This window comes from Berghia stephanieae, chromosome 7 (assembly GCF_034508935.2).
Source record: "Berghia stephanieae isolate SIO BIC M18660-M18661 chromosome 7, UCSD_Bste_1.3, whole genome shotgun sequence".
Lineage (NCBI taxonomy): Eukaryota > Metazoa > Mollusca > Gastropoda > Nudibranchia > Aeolidiidae > Berghia > Berghia stephanieae.
In genome coordinates this window covers 55,251,468-55,276,071 of record NC_088366.1, presented here as the reverse complement: position 1 = coordinate 55,276,071, position 24,604 = coordinate 55,251,468, and the positions used below count along the sequence as shown (strand labels likewise).

At 34.9% G+C, this 24,604-nt stretch overlaps 1 protein-coding gene across 3 annotated transcripts in view; it reads right to left on the bottom strand.

The window, feature by feature from the left end:
- LOC144977517 (copine-3-like) overlaps nt 1-23,268 on the bottom strand; it is a 25,360-nt gene extending 2,092 nt beyond the window's left edge. The window contains exons 1-13 of one of the 3 annotated variants that reach the window (XM_078922816.1): nt 22,954-23,268; nt 19,304-19,469; nt 18,308-18,487; nt 17,806-17,880; nt 16,171-16,245; nt 15,070-15,243; nt 12,709-12,804; nt 10,438-10,524; nt 8,273-8,332; nt 6,393-6,526; nt 5,299-5,405; nt 2,705-2,847; nt 484-720 (exon numbers count right to left, since the gene is read on the bottom strand). In XM_078922816.1, the coding sequence (XP_078778942.1) occupies nt 484-720; nt 2,705-2,847; nt 5,299-5,405; nt 6,393-6,526; nt 8,273-8,332; nt 10,438-10,524; nt 12,709-12,804; nt 15,070-15,243; nt 16,171-16,245; nt 17,806-17,880; nt 18,308-18,487; nt 19,304-19,465 (1,530 nt within the window). In that variant the 5' untranslated portion in view covers nt 19,466-19,469; nt 22,954-23,268. Of the gene's footprint in view, nt 1-483; nt 721-2,704; nt 2,848-5,298; nt 5,406-6,392; nt 6,527-8,272; nt 8,333-10,437; nt 10,525-12,708; nt 12,805-15,069; nt 15,244-16,170; nt 16,246-17,805; nt 17,881-18,307; nt 18,488-19,303; nt 19,470-22,893 lie in introns of all 3 variants that reach the window. The other 2 variants (XM_078922818.1, XM_078922817.1) reach the window with 2 other exon arrangements.
- Nucleotides 23,269-24,604: the final 1,336 nt, after the last annotated feature.

Genomic DNA, 24,604 nt, shown 5'->3' with positions numbered 1-24,604 from the left:
ATGATGATGATGATGATGATGATGATGATGATGATGATGAAAATGGTGGGTGATGATGATGATGATGATGATGATGATGATGATGATGATGATGATGATGATGATGATGACTGTTGTTGTTGATGCATTTTTGATGAAAGATGATAGTGTGCATCTGTGTGACGTGTCTTGTCCATATTGTTTGTTATAAATGTGTACCAAATGACAATTGCCACTTTTTGAGGACAAATATAGTTTTATATTTAAATAAATTATTTTAAAAAAATTATTATATTATTATTATTATTATTATTATTATTATATATTATATTATTATTATTATTATTATTATATCATTATTATTATTATTATTATTATTATTATTATTATTATTATTATTATTATTATATCAACCTTCCTAATATTTTTGTTACAATCCTTCACCTTCATCATTCCCCTATAACACCATCACCATGTTCATCATACTCCATATCATATTATTACCATTTTAAAATTCCTAAAGGGTACAAACTGGACGATATCCCTCTGAACAGGTTTTCCACTCGGTGATTTGAGGACTCCGTCGTCGCCGTCCAGTTGGTTCATGTCGCCAAAATCTGCCTGGCCGACTCCGACGATGATCAGGGACATGGGCAAGCTGGATACGGAGACGATGGCGTTGCGAGTTTCATCCATATCCGACAAGACACCATCCGTCAGCAACAACAGGATAAAGTAACTCTAATGAGGTAATGAAAAGTGGTAAAAAAAAATATTTCTCTGTTAAATTTTGTGTCACAATTAAACTAATCTAAAGATTAGGGTGTCGATACAAAATGAATGCATTTTAATCCATTTTGAAAAATAAATAATTACACCCTGCCGAGCAGCATCGTTGAATGCCATTGTCTAAGCATTCCAAGAAGGAATATAGATAATCCATCAGTCAAGATGTCGGATGTCAACAGGAGTCACCATTGTTGTCAAAAGCGAGCAAATTGGGAGTCAATAATCTAACCCAAGGTAAAAAAAAACAAAAACCAAGAGTGCCTGAAGCAAGGCTTGAACCAAGGACCTTCCAGGTCACAGAGCTATGCCTTAACTACTCAGCCACCTCATCTTCCATCTTATCCATTGGCCCTCTCCTTACCAGCCATTTTCATGATATTCCCCAAAACTTCACACCCAACTAACACAAAAATAGATTTTTTATCACTCAAACACAATAGCAGTAAGTTCTTACAATAAATAATTTCTTTAGCAAAACATGCTGTACAACACACTGTTCGTTTTCTTTAAATTTTATGATGTACAAGAGAAATTTGAATAAGAAAAATGTTAGTTCTATCGTAACGAATGTGACGATTTTCCTATAGTTGGTAAGGAGAGGGTTAAGCACAAATAAACGTACGATACCAAATCATCTCAAATTAGTATCATATTGGAATGATCTTGATGGTTAAATATGAATTAAAAGATAACCTCATAAAATATAATTCAAAATAAATAGATACAATCGTTGCGGTAAGTGAGTTTTTCCCCCTCTTTTCAGAACAAAACTCAAACATCCAAATTCCTATTGCTTTGACTTTAAATTAAATTGTCTTCATCTCCTTCATTTCGACATAACACCAGATAGGTGCGGTAGATCACATATGCATTTTTTTTTTAAGTAACATAAAATAAGCAAAGTATAATAACACCAACAATTTCTATACAAAAAAAAGCAAAAAAAAACAACATATTATATCTTCCTAAAGATAACATTGCTTGATAAAGTGAAAATATATTATTACTATCATCAGAAACCAAAATAAAAACCATGTTTGGCCACATTCGACAGTCAATTATTGGAAATATGTACACACACACAAACACACACACACACACACACACACACACACACACACAAATAAACAAACATAGATACAAACTCAAAATTTGGAAAAACACAAATTACACCCACACACAACACACACACACACACACACACACACAAATAAACAAACATAGATACAAACTCAAAATTTGTAAAAACACACATACACACACACCTACACACACAAATAAACACACATAGATACAAACTCAAAATTTGTAAAAACACACATACATCCACACACACACAAACACACACACACACACACACACAAATAAACACACATAGATACAAACTCAAAATTTGTAAAAACACACATACACCAACACACACACAAACACACACACACAAATAAACAAACATAGATACAAACTCAAAATTTGTAAAAACACACAAACACCCACACACACACAAACACACACACACACAGACACACACAAATAAAATAACATAGATACAAACTCAAAATTTGAAAAAACAGATACAAACTCAAAATTTGTAAAAACACACAAACACCCACACACACACAAACACACACACACACAGACACACACAAATAAAATAACATAGATACAAACTCAAAATTTGAAAAAACAGATACAAATTCAAAATTTGTAAAAACACACAAACACCCACACACACAAACACACACACACACACACAAATAAACAAACATAGATACAAACTCAAAATTTGTAAATACACCCCCGCCCCACACACACACATACACACACACAAACAAACACACATAGATACAAACTCAAAAAAAGAAGCTATCAACATGTTAAAAAAAAAAAAAAAACTGCCAAAGATTTAATAAATCAAAAGAATGTTCTTTCCACTCACACCAGCACCCTTAGTGCCTTCCTCCATCTGTGCGCTGTAAGCAAACCGTCCCACGTGGTGGATAATGGGTGCCACGTTGGTTGGACCATACAACTGGATGACCTGAATACATGCCCTGTACGCATCAAGCACTCCTTGAATACCTAGGAATCAAACATATGACCGACACTGTGTAAAAATTGTGATATACATATTTATGTCAGTGCCATGACATAATCACTCTCAGACGAAGAGTAATCCACCGGCCCTCCAGGAATGGGGGTTGAGCGTAGGGTTAACAACCCACCTCATAAAAAGCAACCTGTTACAGAAACAGAAACATGACATAATCAGTCGGAAGGTGAAAATTTTGGATTTGCATTTTTTAATTTAATTTTTATTTTTGCATTTCCTGAAAAAATATGCTCTGCAGAGCATTTTAATCTTTATTTGAAGTAAATCGGGTAATTTTTCATGAAGTAATGGTCAGATGTATGGGAAAGGTATCCAGCAACTTTTCTAAAATTTCATACTTTTTCAACTTGACTAGCTGTAAAAAATATTTAGAAGTGAAATTAACTTTGATATTTCCCGAAGATGTACAAAAAGGGTTGATTTAATCATTTATGACAAGAACTCATTTTTGATAAAAACTGTCCTTCTAACTAAACTTGGCAAAATCTCAGTTCAAACCTTTTCACCATCCGACTGATTACGTCATTCCCTGTAACATTTATAACACAGCAACATTATAAAAATCCGCATGTGACAGGCAAATTGATTGAAATTTTGAACTTTGAACTTTGAGCACTAACCTACTGTGTTGGATTTCACCCAAGGTATTCATATCTTCAAGAAAGTTATTAGTGCCTCTTGTCAGACAAAAAGTTGTATAGCTGGGGTTTTTTTTACAAGAGTCCTTCAGAGCCATTAGGCTCAATAAATCCGGACTTTATCCCAGTTAATAATATAGCGTGAATAATGAATAGGACAATAGCTAGTCCTTACTACCCTTTGGACAGGACGCTAGTCTATCACAAAGTACTTTCCACCAGATCTAACAAACCCAGCTACCCAATCACTGCTGGGTAGATGGGTAGGGGGGGGGGTCAGAAAAAAATCTCAACTTCACCAGGATCGATTTAAGTTCCATTGCATGTGAAGTGAATGCTCTACCAATTGAGTTAACAGGACCGGCGGCAGTGGTTAAAATGAATGGCTTTATTTGTCATAGCATCTCCTAAAACTTAACTTAAGCATTTTGGTGATAGGTCTCTTATGAAATTCGGACCCACGATTTGGAATGATCTCCCTCAATCTGTGAGATTCTTGAGCTCAATAGACATTTTCAAAAAAGCCCTGAAAACATATCTTTTCAGGAAATATTTACTTAATTGAATTTTAAATGTACTGTATGTGACATTTATATTGATGATGTATTGATGCCCTTTTATGCTCTTAATTGTTTTGATACCTTGGTTGAATTGTTTGTTTGTTTTTTTTTGTTTTTTGGGGTTTTTGTTTTGTTTTTAAGCGCTTTGAGGTTTCGACGAAAGGCGCTATATAAATATGCTTATTATTATAATTATTTATTATTACATAAAATCACAAAAATTAAAGGTTATATAGGACATTGCTTTTACGTTTGTTTTTGTTTTTAAGAGTTTTACGCCGCTAGCGACACATTTAGGTCATATCAGCGCGAGTAAAAAGGAAGAAATTTGGAAAGTAAAAACATTCTAGATGTACAATTAAAAGGACTGGAGGAAAAAGTAAGACAAAGGTGAACGGTTCAAATAGGGAACAGATGTGAATTCCAAGAGCACACTATCAATGTACTTACTTTGAGATCACCTAAAAGTTTCACCAAGACACCAGCACAAGATCCCACTAAGAGAAATACACTCAAATGTTTACAAATCATATGTTAAAAAATATTTACAAGAAAAAAAATATCATCTCCCAAAACTATAACTATACATTCAAACTGTTTTCCTCCCAGCAAAGGACTCCTGCCAGGGTCAGGAAAAAACTAAGTAATCTGATTCCAAGACAAAGACAAAAAAGCAATTGGAAAACAGATACAGGGGGATAGAAGACATAGCAAATACCTCCCTGCCCACTATGGGAGGTCAAGAACCCCACCCAGGATATAGAGGGATAGAAGACATAGCAAGTACCTCCTTCCCCACTATGGGAGGTCAAGAACCCCACCCAGGATATAGGGGGATAGAAGACATAGCAAATACCTCCCAACCCACTATGGGAGGTCAAGAACCCCACCCAGGATATAGGGGGATAGAATACATAGCAAGTACCTCCCTGCCCACTATGGGAGGTCAAGAACCCCACCCAGGATATAGGGGGATAGAAGACATAGCAAGTACCCCCCTGCCCACTATGGGAGGTCAAGAACCCCACCCAGGATATAGGGGGATAGAAGACATAGCAAGTACCTCCCTGCCCACTATGGGAGGTCAAGAACCCCACCCAGGATATAGGGGGATAGAAGACAGAGCAAGTACCTCCCTGTCCACTACGGGAGGTCAAGAACCCCACCCAGACATTGCTTTTAGATCATCCCTGTTGGACGTGAGTGACACATTAAGACTCACCAGCACAGAAAGGATTGGATGGGTTGTTGTTGAGTGGAAACTCAAATGATACGTTCGTGCTGGGTGGAACCAAAGCACCAAATCCCAAGGCTGGAAACAGCTTGTCTCTGGAAATAATGTTGTTTAATGGTGACAATATGAATATTACTACATAAAGAAGATGAAAAATAAGAAATTATAACAATGGTGTTCACTCCCTTTCAATTAGTCATACTACTCTCACATTTTAAATAAATAAAACACGAGAACATTTATAAAAAAAAAAAAAGAGAGAGCATTTATAGCGCAATATCCATTAAACATGCTCAAAGCACTGTACAAAGGGTCCCTGGCCAACAACAAAACGTAACATGTAGAACGAGACATGACGCCTGTTAGGCAATATTACAAATTTTTTTCCAACAAAGACAATGCTGTTAACGGCCTGGTACTCATTTTACACCTGAGTACGGTGAGAGAAAATGAGTAAAGAGCCATTTCCAAGGACTCAACTATGAGCCGAGCGAAACTCAGACCTAGGACCTTCCAATCCGAAAGCAAGTGTCATGCAACAAGACCACATAGCCGCACAAAACATGATAAAAACACTTTTGCTTTACAAGGGCCAGGAAAAATTGGAATCGTTTCAAATCAAATGCCTCCATAGAATTTTAGGAATATTTCTGCCCATCAAAAGTAGAAATCAAATTCTGAGAGAAAAGACAGATACAGTGTACTTCAGCGACAACTATAAATGGGGGGGGGGGGGGGGGGGGGAGGGGAAATCATCGAACTCATGCGGCTATGCGGTCTAGTGGTATGACACTTGCTTTCGGATTGGAAGGACCTGGGTTCAAGCCTCGCTTGGCGCATAGTTGAGTCCTTGGAAAAGGCTCTTTACTCACATTCTCTCACCGTACTCAGGTGTAAAATGAATACCTGGCCGTTAACACCGTTGTGTCTGTTCGCAAAAAAATGTAATATCGCCTAACAGAACGTCATGTTTCCTCCTACATGTTAAATAAGCGTTGCCGTTGGTCAGGGACCCCCTGTAAAGCGCTTTGAGCACGTTTAGTGGATATTGCGTTATGTAAAAAGCCCAAGCCCAAACTCACGAATCGTAGTCCTGTAAAACAGCCCCGACACTGGAAATGGCTTGCATGTATTCGTTTGGCTGTGGTCCACCAATATAATGGAGGGAGCGGGGGTCTCGGGGGTCTCCATTAGATCCTGTGAAGTCCACACCAATCTTTAAAAAAAAAAAAAACAACAAAAAAAAATGTTACGCTTTCATATAGCACAATCAATATCCATTGAATTTTAATGTCTGGGAAATGATACTAACAATGCTGAAAACTTATATAGCGCTATAACTCCGAGACACCAGACTCTAAGCGCTTACTAAGTCACCAGAAGCTGTGGACTGTAAAAAGCAATGAACAAAAATGAATATAACAGCCTAGATAGAAAAAGAACAACATATCAAACACGCTGTTAAATTTATTCCGTAGTAGACAACCATGGTTAAGTGTTATTATTATTATTATTATTATTATTATTATTATTATTATTATTATTATTATTATTATTATTATTATTATTATTATTATTATTATTATTATCATTATTATTATTATTATTATTATTATTATATATTATTATTATTATTATTATTATTATTATTATTATTATTATTATTATATTATTATTATTATTATTATTATTATTATTATTATTATTATTATTATTATTATTATTATTATTATTATTATTATTATTATTATTATCATTATTATTATTATTATTATGATTATTATCATTATTATTATTATTATTATTATTATTGTTCTTGTTATTATTTTTGTCATTATTATTATTATTATTTATTATTATTATTATTATTATTATTATTATTATTATTATTATTATTATTATTATCATTATTATTATTATTATTATTATTATTATTATTATTATTATTATTATTATTATTATTATTATTATTATTATTATTATTATTATTATTATCATTATTATTATTATTATTATGATTATTATCATTATTATTTTATTATTATTATTATTATTATTGTTCTTGTTATTATTTTTGTCATTATTATTATTATTATTATTATTATTATTATTATTATTATTATTATTATTATTATTATTATTATTATTATTATTATTATTATTATTGCACGTATTGGTGGTATTATGATTGTTGTATTTTTTATGGTTATTAGTGGTATCAGTTTATTTTTTCGTTCCATTTACCATTTTTTTCCACTTTCATGTATGTTGTCATCAAATTGTGTGATTTATTGGCGAAAGCCTAAGATTGAGTAAACTTTGAGCTTTGAACTTTGTTAATAATTCTGTATTTTATGCACTAAATAAGTTTAAAAACAAAAGAATAAACACCTATAGAACCACGCCTCTCGGACAGTTGTCATTTTTGTAAACAATGACGGTGATTGGTAAACATAGCAAACTTCACAGGTTTTACTATCCATGTTATGTGTCTAATTAAAATACCCACTGGTCTACCGCTTGATCAAGAGAACCAACACACACAAAAAATATGTGTAAACTTAAGCGTGTATAATATGATTGAGATAATCATGTGATAACTAGTCAACCATCTGGTGGTATAGAAACAATAACAATGATCAGAGAGAGGTCGATCTCATTCACGTTATTGTTTATAAACAACCAACCATGCTTGTCCGAGCACGTGTGTGAAGGTGTGTCACAAATTCCATGTTTTGATTGGTCAAAAATCTACTGGTTCATTGCCTGAGGTTTCCAAAAATTCATGTTGTGAATGTATTGTATTGAAATGAAAAAAAAATGCTTTGAATCATTCATTGAAAAAAAAAAAATAAACAATAAAAAAAAAACAACTACAGCCTTTATATTTCCCAATATCCACTAAACGTGCTCAAAGCGCTTTACAAATCATTGTGTGACATGAATTTCATAACATACTTACTGTCATGTTAATCTGCATACCCCCAAAGATATAGTCCAAGAACGAGTACTCTTTTTGAAACTGAACAAGAGAGTAAAAAAGTTATGAAATAGGGTTGAACAAGACAAAATTGTTTGTGAAAACACACATTTCGTTAGTAGCTACTATGAGTGTACAATTTAATGATTTCAAAACTCAATTTTCTTTACAAGTCCAAGCTAAGGTTTGTTTTTTTTTTTTGTTTTTTGTTTTTTAAATAGAATGAAAATTTGTATAGCGTAATATCCACTTATTGTGCTCAAAGTGCTTTACAAAAGGTCCCTGGCCAACAGCAACATTTAACATGTAAGACGAGACGAGTTCAGCATACAATGTCATTGTTTCATCTTATCCTTTCATTCTTTAAAAAAATGAATGATTTTTAATATGTGTGGCTATGTGGTCTAGTGGTCTGACACTCGCTTTTGATCAAAAGGTCCTGGATTCGAGCCTCGCGCTCAACACATAGTTGAGTCCTTGGAAAAGACTCTTTACTCAAATTCTCTCACCATACTCAGGTGTAAAATGAGTACTTGGCCATTAACAGCGGTGTCTTTGTCCGAAAAATTGTAATATCGCCAAACAGGCAGCACGTCCTGTCCTACATGTTAAATGTTGCTGTTGACCAGGGACCTCTTGTAAAGCGCTTTGAGCACATTTAGTGGATATTGCGCGATAAAAAGCTCAATTTTTTTTTTTAATAGAGTGATACTAAGCTGCTAGAAGCTGTGAAGTGTAAAAAGTAATGAACATAAGATGGATGTAACAGAACAAACACTAATATTGACGGCAAGCAATTTGTTCGTGAGAAATTAGTTCTTCTCTTTATGTGTCTCTTATTATTTTTTGTTTGTTTGTTTGTTGCTTTAGGTCTCTTCCAACACAATTGAGGTTATATGAGAGACCGCTGAAACAAAAAAACAAGCAATCTAACAAAAATAGTACAAATGTAAATCAAAATCAGAACCTAAAGATATCATAAGCTAAATTATAAATAACCAAGAACAAACAGGCAGAAGATTTACAGAAAAAAAAATATCCCCTGTCAAAAATACAATCACAAACCAAAGAAGCAGGATAGGCTAGTAAAGAGAAGAAGAAACGACATCACTATCGGATCGTACACCCATGCGAACATCATAGGTATATGATTCAAGGGTGATGCTCCCATCCAACCACCCGTCTCTTATTACAAATACCTCTTACTATATGTTTATGCAACACTGGGCTCTATTATAAATACACTGAATAACATGTTTTCCCTATTTTTATCACTATTTACTCATTTTGGGGAGTCCAAATAGCTCATTTGGTAGAGCACTCATTTCACATACACAGGGACTGAGATCGATCCCGGGTGAAGTCGATATTTTCTTTCTGATCTCTGTTTCCCCCCCCCCCCCAGCAGTGATTGGGTTGCTGGGTCTGTTATCTGGGTAGTTGTTAGATCTGGCAGAAAGCACTTTGCAATAGACTAGTGTCCTATCAAGACAAGAGCAAACAATTTCTATTGTCCGTTTCAAGCTATATAATAATAATAATAATAATAATAATAATAATAATAATAATAATAATAATAATAATAATAATAATAATAATAAACAATAATAATAATAACAATAATAATAATAATAATGATAAATAATAATAATAATAATAATAATAATAATAATAATAATAATAATAATAATAATAATAATAATAATAATAATAATAATAATAATAATAATAATAACAATAATAATCATAATAATAATAATAATAAAAATAATAATAATAATAATAATAATAATAATAATAATAATAATAATAATAATAATAATAACAATAATAATAATAACAACAATAATAATAATAACAATAATAATAATAATAATAATAATAATAATAATAATAATAATAATAATAATAATAATAATAATAATAATAATAATAATATATAATTTATTCATCTAAAAAAAATGGAAATTCGTTTACAGACGTGGCATGCCTAAAAATGTATAAACACAAAGTTGAGAAACTCTGGCTCCATGGGGCGATTGGCTCTGAATTTGGAAGGACTACTTTTTACCCACTTTTGCATCCTCTGGTTATTCAATTCTAGAACAGGAGAAAAAATTGAAACTCAAAATCCATAGAGACATTACCTTCAAGCTGGTTAAGATGACGTGTCCTGAATCGGTGTAGCTTTTCTTTTTTTCTTTCTTCTTATCGTTGATGCACGGCCATGACACCTGTTAACAGAAGATAAATTATAGGGATGAATTGAGAGGGAGAAGCAGGCACTAGTGTGCGGCTATGTGGTCTAGTGGTATGACACTCGCTTTCGGATTGGAAGGTCCTGGGTTCGAGCCTCGAGCTCGGCGCATAGTTGAGTCCTTGGAAAAGGCTCTTTACTCACATTCTCTCATCGTACTCGGGTGTAAAATGAGTACCTGGCAGTTAACAGCGTTGTCTTTGTCCGAAAAATTGTATTATCGCCTTACAGGCGTCAAGTCCCGTCCTACATGTTAAATGTTGCTGTTGACCAGGGACCCCTTGTAAAGCACTTTGAGCACATTTAGTGGATATTGCGCTATATAAAGCTCAATTATTTTTTTTTAAATTTTAGTGTATGATGAAGATCTGATCAGATCAGGTGTTTATGAAACCTTGTCTGACAAATCAGAAAAGATGAAATGTTATAGAATATATTATAAAGGTTCCCTCTTAGTTATTTGCCCTGTTCTTTAAACATTTTTTGATTATTATTCTCCATTACAAAAAATAATTTTCAACATATTCAAAAATAAAAACATGTGGATCTATGTTTTGTTTGTTTTTAAGGGTTTTCCGGCACTTGCAACACATTTAGGTTATATCAGCGCCAGTAAAAAGGAAGAAAATGGGATAGTAAAATGTTCTAGAATTACAATTAAAGCATCCAAGAAAAAGTAAGACAAAGGGGAACTGGGAACAAATAGGTATCAGATGTAGATTCCAAGAGCATACCACCAATGTACTTAGTTTGAGATCACCAATAAGTCTCATCTGGACACAAGCACGGCCCCCACTAAGAGGAATACACTCAAATGCTTACATTATAAATTCAAAATAACAAATATAATAATATATAACAGAGAGATGATTTACAAGGAAAAAAATATCATCTCCCATAACAATAACTATGCATTTGACTGTTTCCCTCCCAGCCAATGACTCCGGCCAGGGTCGGGACAAAACCAAGCAATCTCATACCAAGACAAAGACAAAAAGCATGTTGGAAAACAGATATAAGGTGATAGAAGACACGGTATGTTCCTCCCTGCCCACTGTGGAGGTAGGGAACCCCACCCAGCATGTGGATCTATTAAAGAAAGCCGACTGCCCTAACATTGAAAGCCAAAATAACAAGAAGAAAATGATGTTGTCTTTGTGCCATGTGGGCAGAATGGAAAAAGGGTCACTTCCCAAGACAGCTCTGTATGTAATGGACAGCAGCAGATGGGAAGAGAAAGCGGGGGAGACCCAAAGAAACCTGGCGAAGGACCATGGAAAAAAGAAATAAAGGAAGCAGGCCTGTCCTGGAATACAGCCACCGCAAAAAGTAGCCAACTGCAAAAAAAAAAAACTGGAGATGTCCGGTGGATGCCCTTTGTGTGCCTCAAGGCCCGAAGAGGATTAGGTAAAGTAAGTATTACAAAAAATAGACGTTATCACTTTCCTTTGCCCAGTGGCATAGGTGGCTCAGCAGTACTGAGTTTGTCTTGTCACAAAAGTCAAGCAATGATTTGCGTGGTCAGTGGCCAGAAGGGTGATATAAAACTTGAGCTTTTCAACAAAAAAAAACTTGAGCTTTTATATAGGGCAATATCCACTAAACGTGCTCAAAGCGCTTTACAAATGGTCCCTGACCAACAGCAACACGTAATATGTAGAACGAGACATGACGCCTCTTAGGCGATAATACAATTTTTTTCCGACAGAGACAATGCTGTTAACGGCCAGGTATTCATTTTACATCTGAGTACGGTGAGAAAATGTGACTAAAGAGCCTTTTCCAAGGACTCAACTATACACCGAGCAAGACTCAAACCCAGGACCTTCCGATCCGAAAGCGAATGTCATACCACGAGACCACATAGCCGCACAATGCGGGTCCCTGCGTTGTGACCTTGAGAAAGGCACTTTACACACATTACCCCCACTCAACTCAGGTGTGAATGAGCACCTGCCTATAGCCAGCGATGGATATTGTTAAGACTTCTGGTACAAAATGAGTGCCTAACAGGTTCTATATGGCCAGCTGAGGAAATAAATAAAACAAGGTGAAGCATTGAGCATGGCAGTCCTATGGAAATGCTCGATAAAAATTTTCATTTTTATTTATCATTACAATCTTTTCTTTTTTTTTTTAAAAAAAAAGGAGAAAAATTTACCTCAGAATCCAAAGCTTTTGTCATTTGGTCCAAGGTCACAGTAAAATAACCAATCAGGTCATGACCTCCATCACTGTCGTAATCAAATACTGAAATCTGACATGCAAATTAAAAAAGGAAGAAATTCCATTAGTATCATAATTAAATCTGAATGAGTCAAAAACATAAGAAAAACATCGATCAATGTCGTAATTAAATACTGAAATCTGACATAGTCAAAAAAAAATTAATTTTAAAAAGGAAAAAAGTCCATTCATGTCGGTCAAAGGCTTCTATTAGCCTGACTACATTATCTATGAAACATTTTTTAAATGCCGACAATAAATAAATATTTGAATTGAATTGAATTGAATTGAATTAGTATTATAATTAAATCGGACAAAGTCAAAAACAAAAGAGAAAAGTCCATTACTGTCATAATTAAATCGGACAAAGTCAAAAACAAAAGAGAAAAGTCCATTACTGTCATAATTAAATCAGACAAAGTCAAAAACGAAAGAGAAAAGTCCATTACTGTCATAATTAAATCGGACAAAGTCAAAAACAAAAGAGAAAAGTCCATCAGTATCATAATTAAATCGGACAAAGTCAAAAACAAAAGAGAAAAGTCCATTCCAGTCATAATTAAATCGGACAAAGTCAAAAACAAAAGAGAAAAGTCCACTACTGTCATAATTAAATCGGACAAAGTCAAAAACAAAAGAGAAAAGTCCATTAATGTCATAATTAAATCGGACAAAGTCAAAAACGAAAGAGAAAAGTCCATTCCAGTCATAATTAAATCGGACAAAGTCAAAACAAAAGAGAAAAGTCCATTACTGTCATAATTAAATCTGACAGTCAAAAACAAAAGAGAAAAGTCCATTAGTCATAACTAAATCCGACAGAGTCAAAAACAAAAGAGAGAAGTCCATTACTGTCATAATTAAATCTGACAGAGTCAAAAACAAAAGAGAAAAGTCCATTACTGTCATAATTAAATCTGACAGAGTCAAAAACAAAAGAGAAAAGTCCATTACTGTCATAATTAAATCTGACAAAGTCAAAAACAAAAGAGAAAAGTCCATCAGTATCATAATTAAATCGGACAAAGTCAAAAACAAAAGAGAAAAGTCCATTACTGTCATAATTAAATCGGACAAAGTCAAAAACAAAAGAGAAAAGTCTATTAATGTCATAATTAAATCTGACAGAGTCAAAAACAAAAGAGAAAAGTCCATTACTGTCATAATTAAATCTGACAGAGTCAAAAACTTAAGAGAAAAGTCCATCAGTATCATAATTAAATCGGACAAAGTCAAAAACAAAAGAGAAAAGTCTATTAATGTCAGAATTAAATCTGACAGAGTTAAAAACAAAAGAGAAATGTCCATTAATGTCAGAATTAAATCTGACAGAGTCAAAAACAAAAGAGAAAAGTCCATTACTGTCGTAATTAAATCGGACAAAGTCAATTAAAAAAAGAATAAGGCCATTACTGTCGTAATCAAATCTAATTGTGATTGGTATTATTTCTGTAATGAGCATGTTCAATTACATAGATTCATCCAAAAAGGAGATAATAAAAAAATAAAATTATAATAATAATAATAATAATAATAATAATAATAATAATAATAATAATAATAATAATAATAGTAATAATAATAATAATAATAATAATAATGGACTCCTGACTACTGGAGATTCCATAGTTTGAAACTTTACAAACAATATCATCACACCAATCTGCATCTTCCGTATAATATAATCACAGAGAGAGGGAATGGGGATACCCCTATCAAGCGCATAATGGACAGTGGCCCCCGTTTTGATCCGAAATAAGTCCCGCCGGCAACCCTTGTAAGTAGATACCCTGACTTCGGACAAAGCTGCCTGCATATTATACGAGATGGAAGTCAGTTTGGACGAAATTCAATCCCTCGTGGGGGGGGGGGGGGGGGGGGGGGATAATATTGACTCCTCGAAACTGGGGGAGAAGTTGTTTGGCTTTTTCACCAGCAAGAGGAGACATTGGGTGGCACCAGCTAAGATATTTAATAGCCTTTGTCGATTCGTATTATAGATCAACTTACCTTAATAAAAATAGTCCTTCAGAGCCACTTGGCCCATGGAACCGAAGTTTATCCCGGTTTCTATAGCGTGAAACAGACAATAGCAATTGCTTGCTATCCTTTGGATAGGACGCTAGTCTATCGCAAAGTACTTTCCGCCAAATCTAACAGACTCGGCTACCCATTCACTGCCGGGTGTCCACACAAGGGGGGTCAGAAAAAAAAAATCTCGACTGCAAGCACCCGGAATCGATCTCGGGGTCCCTTTGCTCGTGTGAGTGGAGCTTTGAGTGCTCTACCAACTTACCTTAATAGGCCGGGTTTTATCACCACCACACAGGGAGCTAACTCTAAGTTGAAATGGACGCCATGTAGGGTTCAGGTCATTTTTGACCACCTCTGTTCTATGAACGACTTGCCAGGACCCATTCGGTTGACATCTAGAAAACTCCAGAAATGGATCGGACTTGCCCATAAAATCCTGGTGGTTAGATAGAAAAGAAGGCAAGAAAAAAACATATATATATATATATATATATATATATATATATATATATATATATATATATATATATATATATATATATATATATATATATATATATATATATGTTTTTTTCTTGCCTTCTTATATATATATATATATATATATATATATATATATATATATATATATATATATATATAACCATCATCCAAAAATTTTTGCTTGATATAATTTTATACCTTTCTATCTTTACAACTACTTTTCTATCTTTACAGCTTGAAGTAGAACTTTAGTTTCTAATAGAATTTTTTTTATTAAAAAGGATAGCAAAAGGCTAAATCTTGTCAGACAGATAAAAAAAGGAAATTGTTGCATAGGAAATATCTTACCCCGAAAAGAGAAAAAAACTAAATATGTGACCCACCATATCAAAACAGTATTATCATCATCATCATCATCATCATCATCATCATCATCATCATCATCATCATCATCATCATTATTATTGTTATTATTGTGGTCATCATCGCTGTTGTTATTATTATTGTTATTATTATTATTATTATTATTATTATTATTATTATTATTATTATTATTATTATTATTATTATTATTATTATTATTATTATTATCATTATCATTTTTATCTTTATCATTATTATTATTATTATCACTAATATTACTACTATCATTATCATCATCATCATTAATATTATTACTATCATTATCATCATCTTTGTCATCTACATCGTTCAAATACTTATTACACTATCCTACCTATTTAAAGCAGTACCTAAATACAGAATCTTTCATATATTTTATAGGTAGCTCCAAAATTTATTTATTTTTCATTAGTGAATTACATTGTATTCCCTTCTAACAATTGTCACCAAAAAGAAAAAATCACAAAAATAAATTCACCTTATTGTCTAGCTTTTTTGCTTTGAAAGTCATCAGAGCAAGCTCTGTTCCTTCTTTAACCTCTTCTGCTGTTATCTGGAGGAAAATAAATGGTAAATTAATTTGTATTAAAACATTTGGTATGCCTAAATTCAAATACTAAAACAGTGGAATACTCATAAAGTCAACACTCTTAAAGTCAACTTCTGCTTAAAGTCAACACTCTTAAAGTCAACTTCTGCTTAAAGTCAACTTCTGCTTAAAGTCAACACTCTTAAAGTCAACTTCTGCTCAAAGTCAACACTCTTAAAGTCAACTTCACTTAAAGTCAACACTCTTAAAGTCAACTTCTGCTTAAAGTCAACACTCTTAAAGTCAACTTCTGCTTAAAGTAGTAGTAGTAGTAGTAGTAGCGTATGGCTACACCTCCAAATGTATTTCGTCAACCCAGCTTCTTGCTTAAAGTCAACGCTCTTAAAGTCAACTTCTGCTTAAAGTCAACACTCTTAAAGTCAACTTCTGCTTAAAGTCAACACTCTTAAAGTCAACTTCTGCTTAAAGTCAACACTCTTAAAGTCAACTTTTGATTAAAGTCAACACCTCTTGTTGGACCCCAATTTTCTGTTATTTAATTATGTTTCATTGATAATGGATAAATAAAAAAATAAAATAAATAAAATAAAATAAAATAAAATTCCCTTATTCATCCCCAAGGGGAAATTTGTCTTTAGGGTCTATTCCAAGGGAAGACTGGAATAACCCAGACGTCAGCCGCAGAGCAGCGCCGCAAATGAGCTAGGGCGAGGTGACTTGCTCGAGGCCACACAACGCAGCGGCGGGTGATTGAACTCGGTACCTTTCGGGTAGGAAGCAAAGACCGTACCACTGAGCCACGCTGCCCCTTTAGAGTCAACCTTCCTTAAAGTCAAATAATCTTTCTGGTCCAACTGTGTTGACTTTATCAGGATTCCATTGAAGAGACCGTGCTGAGCAATTCACCTTTGGATCATAAGTTTGAGGCTCAAATTTGAATGGAGATGCTGAATATATGTTCCTTGTGACCTAAAAGTTTCAAAGACTGCTAAAGAATACTATCAGCCAGGTAACCATTTTTTGTGTGTACGAGTATGGTGAGAGAATGTGAGTAAAAAGCCTTCTCTATTAACTTAACCTTGTGCCATCCACAGCGGGACATACTTATACATTAAAATGCATTTCCATACTTTCTTTTTTTTTAGACCTTCAGAGCCATGGACCTACAGAGTCGGAATTTATCCGTGTTTATTATAGCGTGGAACGGACAAAAGCAATTGCTTGATACCCTTTGGAGAGGATACTAGTACATCGAAAAGTACTTTTTGCCAGATTTGACAGACCCAGCTATCCAATCACTGCTAGATGGACAGGGGAATAAGAAAAAAAATCTTGACTTCATATGGAATTGATCTCGGTCCCTTTGCCTGTGAAGCTCTACCAACTGAGCTAGTGGGACCCCAAATCCATAACAGGACTGAAAAAGAAAATGGTGGCACATAAGAAATTTTTTTTTCCTGAAAGGTGTATTTGCATAAACGATCAAACGAAAAATTCAAGGTAATAAAAAATGAACATTTCTTTTTCTTTAATGATCTATTCTTATGAAGTAAATCTACTCACAGTGATGTAGGACTCGGAAATAACTTCTCCTTTCTTTTTCGTCAGAGGTTTAGTGAAGGGACTACAGGAAACAATCTATATTTCAAAGAGAAAAAATGTCTAAATCAGTATTCATATTCCATTTTTTTTAAACGGTTATTTTCAAATAAAAGACTTGTCTGGTATGGTGCAGTTTAATTCTTACATTATCAGTAACATGCATTGAGTGTAAATAATCAATTTAAATGTATTTTGTATAAAACTGTCATTGGTACAACATTATACATCAAAGAAAATCAGTCAGTGAGCAGAAATATTCAAATTTTTGTTGCAAAAATATTTCAATAAAATTTGCATTAAACAATTATACTTCTACACTAGCATTTTCTTTTCGTGAAAGCAAAACTATCATTAACAAAACATTCATTCATTTTTCATTTTGTTAATTTGTTTTCATTTGATTTTCACCAACAACTAAAGTTAAATAATCCATTATTATTTTGGTCGTATTTCTATATCAGACCTGGCCAAGAGTTGTCTCAATCTGCCCAAGAAAATCGTCATCCTTCAGAGTGTCCGAGGAGTTGTCGATATCATACACTCGAATACGAATGTGTTGGACAGTTTCAAAATAGTAGTCAAGACTAAAGGGGGTGGCGAAATCAGGATTCAAATCATTTGAAATGTTTTCAGTTCTTCCAGCCTTTGAAGAGAATAAAACAAGGATGAAGTTTGAAGTACAAAATAATAAAGTAAAAACTTCAATCTAAACAAGATTTAATGTTATAATCGAATAAAAGTAAACTTTGATGACGATCTTTCCAAAAATACTTCTTTAATATACTTATGATTGAACAGAGGGAGGGGAAGGGGGGGGGGGGGAAGAGACGAGAAGTGGCAGAGCGGTTAAGGTATTGCACTGTAACCCAGAAGGTCCAGGGTTCAAGCCCCGCTTCAGGCACTTTCGCTTTTTTTTTTATTTTGGCAATATTATTTACCCCCAATTTGCACACTTTGGACAAACATGAGCAATTCCTACTGACATCAGACGGTTGTTTGATGGATTATCTATATTCCTTCGTGTATGCCTGGAAAAAAATCACCAAAGTTTATCAAAAAAACTAATCAAAATCCTACTCAGAACAAGATTCGAAAACATTATTTTGACTAAGTTCAGCTTTGTTTTTCGTTTTCTTAAAATCATGAATTAAAACTTAACTAAAAAACAAGCTTTCATTCTACAATTTAAAATTATGATTGGTTGAAAATGTGACTGATCAACAAAAACTAAAACAGCTGCATAATGGAAAAGTATGCCCACTTTGGTTGATAATATAAGTTTAATAGCATAATTTTTTTTTATCAATGATGCAACTTCTGTTTTATATTATGTTGCCAATGATAGATCTTAATGAGAGAAATAAATGAGTTTCCCCACAACAAGAATCAATTCATGGCATTGTGAACTTCAACAAAATATTAACACATAATGAATCATTGCAAATGTGTGTGTGTGTACCTCGTGAAATTTATCCCCTGTTTTACAATAAAGCACAGCACAGGGATCTGACTTGGATGTAACATCCATCTGAAGAAGATTCTTGCATGAAACTCTCAGTTCCACTTTCTGAACTAACTGGTCCTTCATCGGAGGACCAACAAAACCAGCAGGGCCTGACATTTTACTGGGGGGAAAAGAGCAAGATGATAATAATAAATAATAGTATTGTAGAAGCATTGACAGTTGAGCTCAATATCCACTAAACATGCTCAAAGCTCTTTATAAGGGATCCCTAACCAACAGTAACACTTAACATGTAGGACGAGACACGACAACTGTTAGGAGATATTACTTTTTTTTTCGGATAGAGACAACGGCCAGGTACTCATTTTACACCTGAGTATGATGAGAGAATGTGAGTAAAGAGCCTTTTCCAAGGACTCAACTACGCACTGCTTGGGACTCGAATCCGAGACCTTCTGGTTCAAAGGTGAGTGTCATACATTAACAGACTTGCCAAACAAAAATTTCATAAAATAGTAATTGGAGCCCCAAAAATAGTAATTTGGGACAAAAAATAGTAATCAGTCCAAAAATAAAGAGAAAGTTGCCTTTCCATGTTCCGAGTTGAATATGCCCGGCCACCTGGGCAAAAACGTCACTTCGTAGATTCGCAATTTTAAAACCAATTAATTATTTTTCGTTTTTTGGGGGGGTTTTTTCTCACTTTTTAAAATTTTAAACAAAATTTTGTAATTGCGCAGGTAAAGTCGTAATCGTAAAATTACGATAAAATCGTAATGCTTGGCAAGTCTGCATTAACGTATAAGATGGGGTTTTGAATACCTTTCAATCCAGAAGGTAGTCAGGGGCAGTACCTTCAAGGCAATTGATAAAGTAATATCTAAACTTTGGAGTTAATCCTGAAGCCAGTGTAGGTCATGAAGCAGAGGTCTGTCTGTCAGAATCACACCTATGATGCCTCATGAATACTTAGTCTGGCAGCGCTGTTCGAAACAGGTCTGCAAACATTTCAGATTATGCTGCGAACAACAGCAGAGCATTACAATAATCTTATTTTTATAGTATCTGTTTGGTCATATCCTCAATGAACCATCTGATGGAAGTAATCTTTTTTAGCCTGTGAAAAGAGAGATTTAATCTAACCAATTTATTAAACTGTTTCTCCTTCAACCATTCAGGAGTCTACGAATGTGGCCAAGTTTTACACGTTGTCAAGAATTTGAATGGAAGTGTCCACCAACTTCAAAACTGATCTTTGTTTCCACTTCTTATTCCCCATATTAGTTATAAAAGCACCTCTGTCTCAATTCAGTTTGTCTGTTCTATTTGATCCACTTCTTAACACCTTGATCAAGGCACCTCACTTCACCTCACCTCGTTCTCTGTGCAGCTATGCGGTATTGTGGTATGACACTCGCTTTCGGATCAGAAGGTCCTGGGTTGTAAAGCGCTTTGAGCATGTTTAGTGGATATTGTGCTATATAAAAGCTCAATTCTCAACTCATGTGCTTGTAGCGGAGATATGGGAGATGACATTGCAGTAAGGACCCTCTATCCAGATCTGTCTTCAGCTTTCGTCATTAGTGTTTGGCTGTCCATCCTTGTACATTCCTTTACATTATCCATCCAGCATTTCCTTTGCCATCCTCTCCTTCTGCCTCCCTACAAGATCGCTCACATTATATTGTTTTTTTGACCATCCTGTGTCCCATGGCAAAAAACATGGCAAAACCAAGACAATTTTCTTCATTAGAAAGGAGGGATTTCTGTGGTTCTGTTAAAGAAGCAACTTTTCTGTAAACCTCTTCATTCGACGCGTATGGTTTGTCCAAATGATGCCTAAAATGCGTCTATAGATAGAACGAAGATGACGTCACTCAGGCCTTTGTTATTGTTTTTGCCATCCGCATTTGTGAGTACTTCTCACTAAACTATATTAACCTGACTATAAACGTTCATGGTTACACACAGTTTTGTGTGATGATCCGATATACTTCCGGATGGCAATGTTATGAGCTTCTTAGTCTTAGCCAAGCGCATACTATCTATAGCATTTGTTTTCAAATGAGTGTATCCATTTTAGGATTTCTGAGCTTAATGTCCAGCTTTCACAACCCTATAAAAGAAGATTGATAGAGATGGGTGGGGGCTGCCTGAAGCCTGGGATCATGAAAATACAAATGAAAGAGTGATAATGGAGAGGCTTCGGATGGGAACAATACAGACAATGGACGTGTTTGGACAAATGGTGGCATGAAATAAGGTTGCAAATGCGATTATGACATAATATTTGAATGTTTGCTTGCGCCATGCTCAACGAGCTTCACAGGGTTGAAGGATACCACTTTCATGTTCATCATCAATACCACATAGAACTGTATTTACATAATATCTTTCAACGCAATCCGTCTCTTTTAAATCATTTATCACTGTCTCAAGAATATGTTAAGCCGTGTTTTCACATTCATCTATTTATTGTTGTGCTGATGAAGGGTTTGTACCTGAAACATCCACTGTCTGTATTGTTCCGATCCGAACCCTTTCCATTATCACTCTTTCGTTTGTAAGAAGATTGATGTGACAAGTGCCTTATACAGTTTAAGTTTGGAACCAGAATGATAGTGTGTTCTTGCTTTTCTGTATCTTATCCAGACGCACCATTGCATTAGTTACCATTGCATCGTTGCCATTGTTCTCCTGTTTCTAATTTTGGTTTATGAGTGGCCATCTTTGGTAATTGTAGTCAATAAGATATTTAAAAGATGCTACCTCTACCAGCTGTTGACCTCCGACTACAATGAATGTTTGCTTTGATGTTGTTTTTGCTATTATATTCACCATCACTTTGCATTGATTCTTGATCTTTCTTACTTTATTGACCTCCATACCAAAAGTAGCTGTTTCGATGAACAGCTGGTTGGTGATTCTTGAAATTCTTTAGGTTTTACTTCCTGTTATCCGCAAATCTGAGTTTATATTGACATTATTTATTATTGATAGCTAGTTCTTCCCACAAATTGAAATAGTTGCGGACGAAGTGCACGGGCACAGTAGATCTGCTGACAACCGAGAGCGATCAAGGGGCTTGGTTTAACATTGTTGTAAGGGAAATGGAGAATATTTTGCGTTGGTTTGATCATTGATAGTATTTCCCAACAATGAGCCTATAACTATAACAATTTGGGTACAAAAAATAAGTAGGCCTACACTGTCAGTACACATCTGTTGAGAGAGAGGGGGGGGGATGTTAATGTAACTTGTAAGTGTAAGGTTTCAATCAATCATGATTCTCGCTAACCTCTGATACTCTTGTGTTATGTGTAGGTGTAGGTACATTTTACGTATTATTAGTATTAGAGATGCAGAGTAGCAGTCTACCTGAGTATCATTAACGTATGTTAAGTCAGACCGACACTTTCCTGCTGATTATGTTATGTTATTGTTTTATATAGAAGAAAAGTAAAAAATAAAATAAAGAACCGGTCAAGTCAAGCGATTGAGTCAAGTTATTAACCAGTGGCCTGGGGGAACACCAGACACAATCAAGAGTCAAGAGCAATCTAAATCTATCGGTCACCACTTACATTATCTGTCTACGATTATTCAGTTGTGACCTGAACCGATTAAGAGATGGATTCACTTACAATAAATTTCCTTTTCTTTTTCAAGAACCGACCTGTGAAAAATAAAAAAGCCCTAAAAAGTGTTTTTGTATTCAGTGAAGGGACAAAAACTAATTTTCAGACCAGATACGGGAGAGCGCTTCTAGCTACTACTGCGAATAGTGATTCCACGGTGGGTCCTGGGTCCTGTCTTATCTATGGGCCCCACTATTCGTAGTACTGCGAATAAGCACTTCGAAAAAGGCAAAGGAACTGTGTTTTCCGTCCACAAGTGGAAGTGGACCGAATACACAGCTGTGTTTTCCGTCCACCAGTGGGCTGAATACACAGGATTATGAGGGCTAAACTGTTTGACCGAGATCGAGAAGGCGAGGTGGTCGGCTGTTTTAGCACAGCGTAACTGTAACCGGAGTGGGGTAAGGGGCACAAGGGGTTCAAGCTCCTTTCTAGGCATAACATTTTCTTGCTTTCTTTTTTTTTTTTTTTCGGTACTCCACGTCCCGCTTGCTGAAAGGAAATAGATGTGCATTTCGAACCCAACACCTCTCATTTCCAGGTGCATTGATCGCTGCGTAATCCTATCTGACAGAGATTACTACATATACCTTGTCATGTATTATTGTGTCCATAACAGCACCTTCCCGTGGGGTTCCCTGTTTCTACTGAGTTTGTTATGGGCGCGACCGAGTCCCCGGCGTTATAACCGGGCTAGGGAGTAGGTGGGACAGAACCCACCGGTGAGTGGTACACTGTCTGCTCCTAACCCACCCACCCCACACTCATTCTGTAAAAGTGTGGTGTCTTCTGTATGTCCTTACTTTTCTTAATCTACCCCTATTGCTCATACTTGTTCCTAGTGCTGTAACTTTAACACTTATATACTCCCTCTTTTGTCGGCCTGTGGCCCATGTCTGTGATTGGATTGTAATCATGTATCCTTAAAAATTGAGATTTTTAGGGAAAAGGGCTGGTATCCCTTTGTTTAAGGTCCACAAAATCTCTCATCGACACATATGACCCAGGACGGGAAAATCCTCTGTTTATGAAATATGGCCCTTTAAGCAGGAAGAATAACCTAAATAGATAACTGCAAGCCAGGAAACAGTAGGTGGCGGGGAATGGGCCATCGTCAATCATGAAAGAGACTGTGGGAAAGACAGAATGAAGGCTAGCTAAACCCTATAGAAATCAATGATATGAGGAACATGCAACTGCGGCTCAACTCCTGGTGTTATGTAGTTGACAAGGAATACAGGTTAGGGTGGGAAGACAGATCAGAGACTCCCCAGCATGCCATGACAAACAAAAGGAAATCATCAATACCACAAAGAATCGTATTTCCATAATATCTTTCAACGCAATCCGTCTCTCTTAAATTATTTAGCACTGTCTCAAGTCAAGAAAATGTTAAACCAGGATTATGCCAGATTTTACTTTCATGGACATATCCGCTTGATTTCAATTAGCTTAAAAAGGCGTCCAAAGTCAAAAGCATAGAGCTCAAGTATGTCCGAAAGTGACGTGTACTTATTTTAAATTAATAATAAACGCAGGTTGACCCCAAACCGATAACAATAAGAACACTTAGCTTGAGCATTCATATATCAACTAAGCGTGCTCAAAGCTCTTAACACAGGGTCCCTAGCCAACAGCAAGCCTTAACATGCCGTCT